This window comes from Tachysurus fulvidraco, chromosome 2 (genome assembly GCF_022655615.1).
Source record: "Tachysurus fulvidraco isolate hzauxx_2018 chromosome 2, HZAU_PFXX_2.0, whole genome shotgun sequence".
Classification (NCBI taxonomy): Eukaryota; Metazoa; Chordata; class Actinopteri; order Siluriformes; family Bagridae; genus Tachysurus; species Tachysurus fulvidraco.
This window is the reverse complement of record NC_062519.1, coordinates 42,409,285-42,414,542: the sequence shown is the minus strand read 5'-3', so window position 1 is coordinate 42,414,542 and position 5,258 is coordinate 42,409,285. Positions and strand designations below refer to the sequence as shown.

At 40.9% G+C, this 5,258-nt stretch overlaps 1 protein-coding gene across 2 annotated transcripts; it reads left to right on the top strand.

Annotated features, from left to right (window-relative positions):
- The first annotated feature begins 351 nt into the window (after positions 1-351).
- Positions 352-3,565, top strand: zgc:162592 (uncharacterized protein LOC561993 homolog). 2 transcript variants are annotated; one of them, XR_003445458.2, is made up of 3 exons: positions 353-1,414; positions 2,326-2,706; positions 2,826-3,565. XR_003445458.2 is itself a non-coding variant. In XM_027178488.2 (2 exons), the coding sequence occupies exons 1-2, from the start codon at positions 613-615 to the stop codon at positions 2,607-2,609; spliced, it is 1,086 nt and encodes a 361-aa protein (XP_027034289.1). In that variant the 5' UTR covers positions 352-612; the 3' UTR covers positions 2,610-3,565. The 2 variants fall into 2 exon arrangements, 1 of the variants encoding a protein (XP_027034289.1); XM_027178488.2 differs by having other exon boundaries at positions 352-1,414; positions 2,326-3,565.
- Positions 3,566-5,258: the final 1,693 nt, after the last annotated feature.

Sequence of the window (5,258 nt, the reverse complement as noted above, 5' to 3'; positions counted from 1 at the left end):
GGAGTTTCAGTACCTAACTGGTGTCACGTGACTCCCCTGTAGTGTCAGTACCTAACTGGTGTCATGTGACTCCCCTGGAGTTTCAGTACCTAACTGGTGTCATGTGACTCCCCTGTAGTGTCAGTACCTACCTGGTGTCACGTGACTCCCCTGGAGTTTCAGTACCTACCTGGTGTCACGTGACTCCCCTGTAGTGTCAGTACCTACCTGGTGTCACGTGACTCCCCTGTAGTGTCAGTACCTAACTGGTGTCATGTGACTCCCCTGTAGTGTCAGTACCTACCTTGTGTCACGTGACTCCCCTGGAGTTTCAGTACCTAACTGGTGTCATGTGACTCCCCTGTAGTGTCAGTACCTACCTGGTGTCACGTGACTCCCCCGGAGTTTCAGTACCTGCTCCAGGCGTCTAATTGGACGCTTGAGGTCATATGACGCTTAACGTTTGATTCGTCGCAGGTGATGTTTGTTGGTTATTTGTGTCCTAAACCGTAGACTTGCGTGCGCAGGGTTACTTTTAGACCCTTTCTTTTCAGCTGATCCCCAAGTCACCAGGTTTCTGAGTGATAATGAGCACCACGTGGGGTTTGTGCTTGTAGTGTAAACTCCATCACCATGTGCAGTAACGTGTCTTTACAGGGTGACCTAAACGAGTTAGATGTCAAAACCACAGACACACTGAGGCTCCTGGAGGCTCACCGGCCCATTAAAGTGGGGATTATTTTGGTTGTGGGTGTTATGATTACTTTGGGGAACGTGGCCGTGGTGTCGGTGATTTATTCAGCGGTACCGGGATGGTCGAGAAACTCGCGGTATTTTTTATTATCGTTAACCGGAGCGGACTCGGCGTTCGGTCTGATCGTCATGCCGATGAACCTGTGTGTGAGTCTGGTGAAGGACTACAGTGACGAGCCCGACCCGTTCTGTCACGTCGTGGCTTTCTTTAACGCCACCGTGTACTCCACGTGTATGTACACGCTGGCCAGCATCAGCCTGGAGCGCTATGTAGCCGTGTTCTATCCGCTGCAGTACTCCAGCATCCTGACCCGGAGACGCGCCCTGATGCTCATCGCCTTCGCCTGGATCTTCCCTCCGGTTCTGCTCGTGCCCATCACGTGTCCGGAGGGAATCATAGACGTGCACTTCTCCACGGCGTCCTTGGTGTGCAACCCGTCCTACTCTAGTAACGTGACGTACTCTCTGACTCTCACCGGCTTCATCTTCTTCCCCTGCTCGGCTCTCATGACCTTCTGTAACCTCAGGCTGTGGTTCGCAGCCAGGAGACAGAGGAGGAGGTTGAGGAGACACGCATCCGGTCGGTGGACACGACCAAACGTGGCTTCGCGTGTGCTGGTGCCCGTCATGACCGCCTACTACACGTGCTGGACCCCCTGCATGGTCGTCATGATCTACACCGGTGAGTTTGGCTGCAAACGCAACAGACTTCTCACTTAATCTCGTGCATGTGAACATTTTGTTCAGTGTTTCCAGGGGAATGAAGTTAATCTAATGCACGCACTGAAAGCTGCTGCATTACGTCATTTGCATACACATTTGCATATCAATCGTCGACACAATTAGCAATTAGTGCCCGTAATTTCTGCACTACACTTAATGTGAATCAGTGTCCGACAAATGGATGGATGGTCTAACAGTGAAAGACAGGAAGAAGGAAAAAATGTCAAGTATTAAATAAAGGTTTGACCAGAGATTATAATAAATAAATACAACAGCTATTTTCTGTAGAAAGATAATTGGTCATGGGATTTATTTATTAATGTCTTTACAAATTAAAACCAAACCGACGATTTTATATTTAAAGCATAGCACAGTTTATGTGACGAGCTGTTTTTTTTTTTTTAAATACTTTGTCTTTTACAAAACACTCACATTGGAGACTCATCCCTTAAATGTTAAATAAAATGTCAGAAAAAAAAACCTCACAGCATAAACGTCTACGTGTTTTAATCCGTCTGTATACGACGTGGGGTTCGAACAAGCGCATTAATATAATCTCGATTTGGAGCTGGAACCTGAAAACTGCAGCATAGACTCAACACCACGATACGGTTGTGTGGTCGTTTTACATTATTACTTTATTAATAAAAGTGAGGTTTAAAGTCAGATTATGGCTCTGTGGGTTCACCATGATGATAAAATATCGCCTACGTTTGGACTATTTTGGTGAGTTTTGTGTTACAAATCCACTTCAGCTTAGTTGTGGGATTATTTGTGAGTTCAGCCTGAGGCAATCTCAGGCATCTCAGGTTGTCTGCTACATGATACCATAACATGCTAACTCCTTCTTCCTGTTCTGATGTTTCTCAGCAATATCAGGCAGCGGCGTCCCAGAATGGGTGGAATTTGTGGCCGTGTGGTTACCGACCTCCAACGGCTTCCTCAACTGTGTCTTTTACTTTTGGATTAACCAAAGCTTCAGGAGAAAATTCCACTCAGTCCTGCAGAGATTGTGTTTCGGGATTTGTCCTGACTCCAAACCGGTGCATGACTCTGTGATGGCTACTGTAAATAACAACACCGTACAGGACAGGTCTTCCAGCATGTCGTCTACATGCGCTTTACTCCCAGACGCCGTCGAGACGTACATCTGACCACCAGAAACAAAGTGAACGTCCAACAACTGGCCGTCTAAAGCTATGAATGAATTTCTCTGATGTGGGGAATCAGTGAAGTACCTGTGGATCACTGGTATGGTTCATTTTCAGTCTTCATAGTCATACAGACTTTTAGCTTGTTGGCAAATCGTGCCTTTTTACATTCACTGCACTTATTTAATTCCTGTTTTTTTTTTTGTTTTTTTTTTTAAGGTACCCACAGACTTCTTCATCGTCTTATTTTAAGCAGGTCATATAATAATAAAATGAATCAATCCAACATTATCAGCGAGGTTCAGATTTTGCCAAACGTCTCGTTTTCCCACAATAATAATCCGTATTGTCTGGAATTGCACCTTGATTATTTTCCCCCTCATTTTAAAGTTCAGTCGACTGCATAATGAAAGTTGTGTTCTGTCAGATTTTATCAATATGTCAACAGCCGGCAGTACAAAAGGTTAACCTTTATACAAAAGGAAAGTAATTAGGCATTTAACGTCATGTAAAGGTCAGCTCAGCGACGTCTGTTGGAAAGACACTAGTTTTTTTTTTTCCTGCTTTCTTTTTCTTTCATTTGGAGGTCCATGTGCCCTTTATCTACTCTCCTGTTTTATGCACATAGTCTGAATGTAATTCAATTGCTTATGACTGTGTTAAGGCTAAACACTTCATATTCTGGCACTTTTTTTTTGTATTCACATAATGCATAATATTTTTTCCCTGTTGTAAAATTGTAATATTTTTTAAAAAAAAATACTTTTGTCAGCAGCTTGTGATTTTTTTTTTTTTTTTTTTTTTTGTTAAACATTAGAGGCCTGTTAATGTCTGTAATATATTTCATATTTCAGAAAAAGAAAAAAAAATGTAAAGTATTTTTGTAAATAAGTCATTTTAGTGTTAATGTTGTTAAATGTTTGTGCTGTAAAATAAAGCTTAAAAGCCCTTGTATTAGACTTGCATGATATTTATTATATTTTATCGACTTGGTGAATATGTTCGAGGTAGAAATCCTTAAAGGTGACCGCATTTTGGAATCGTGGTGGATTTTTTTTTTTTTTTTTTTTTTTTTTTTTCTTCTCTCTTTTAACATCGTGTTTTAATAAATGATGCATAATCATTACAAACTTCACATGACAAACTTCATTCCTGTCGAGGGTTTAAAATTAGTGTTTTTTATAATTCATTCATTCATTCATTCATTTTCTACCGCTTATCCAAACTTCTCGGGTCACGGGGATCCTGTGCCTATCTCAGGCGTCATCGGGCATCGAGGCAGGATACACCCTGGACGGAGTGCCAACCCATCACAGGGCACACACACACACTCTCATTCACTCACACACTCACACACTACGGACAATTTTCCAGAGATGCCAATCAACCTACCATGTATGTCTTTGATATTTGGGCCAAATGAAGTCTTCCCACTAGTTGTTTCTGAGATTTTTTTCTCTCTCTCTTTCGTGCTATCAGATCAGACACATCATTTTATTGAGATGTCTTGGAGCTGACAGCCCGGTGTGAGCTGCCTGATGAAATCCCAGCGCTCCTCAATCCACACCACTAAGGAATGACACACACGAGTGCTTGGATGTGTGAACGACACCTCTGGAGATTTAAGCCCCGTTTTCTAGGAGACCTGAGCAGAATACATTCATACAAACTGTAGAGAGAATAAAACTGAAGTATCTGAAAAGGGGATTGAGAATGAAGCTCTGATGCCTGAACATTATACGAGTCTAATATCTATATCCAGCATATTGAGGATAAATAGACTTTAAATATAAGGTTGGATTTGTGAGTCACATTTTTCTGGAACTAAGTGAAACAGCACATTGATGTCATAAAGAAAACACACCGAATGGTTTAAAGAAGCATGAAGTGAAGCTGGAGCTGATTTCTGTTAAAACCCAGACGATTGAGAAGGTAGACGTGTAATATAGTTGGTGTAATGAACATGAACCAGGCTGATTATTTACTTTAGCATCCTTTATTTATTATTATTATTATTATTATTATTATTATTATTATTATTATCTCTAACATTTGTCCCTAATGATCAGGCCTAAGGTGGTGGTAATGAGGAAAAACTCCCTGAGATGATATGAGGAAGAAACCTTGAGTGAACCTCATCCTCATTTAGGTGACACTGGACAGGAAATAATGTTAATGTAAAATAATGTCATTTCTGCAACAGTTTATAGTCCAGTGGAATTGTGTGACCAGGAACTTCCAGGTCAGAGTTCATTACTGAGTTCATTACTGAGTTCATTACAGACTTAACACTGATTCCTTCCTGCTGAAGGTTGTCAACAGAGTGAAAAACCAAAAGTCATCGTTTTGACTCATTTAAGAACAGAAAATCATTCATTTATTCATACTGATATGAAAATGGCCCATAGGTTTACACAACAGTGTGCTGGTAAAAACATTCAAATTAAAACCTTTTAGTGTAAAAAAAAAACCAAAACATTTTTTTAGATTTGGAAAAAAAGCTATTTTTAGATATTAATTTTTGTGCATTCGTGATTTTTTTTATTTGAAGGATTTTATTCTGGAAAAAATACTATCCTGACTAAATGTGTGTGTGTATATGTGTTTGTGTGTGTGTATGTGTGTGTATATATATGTGTGTGTGTATATATG

Coding starts and splice junctions, on each gene's coding strand:
- zgc:162592 (XM_027178488.2), top strand. CDS start 613: ATGTGCAGTAACGTGTCTTTACAGGGTGACCTAAACGAGTTAGATGTC. Junction 1,415..2,325: donor GGTCGTCATGATCTACACCG/GTGAGTTTGGCT, acceptor GATGTTTCTCAG/CAATATCAGGCAGCGGCGTC.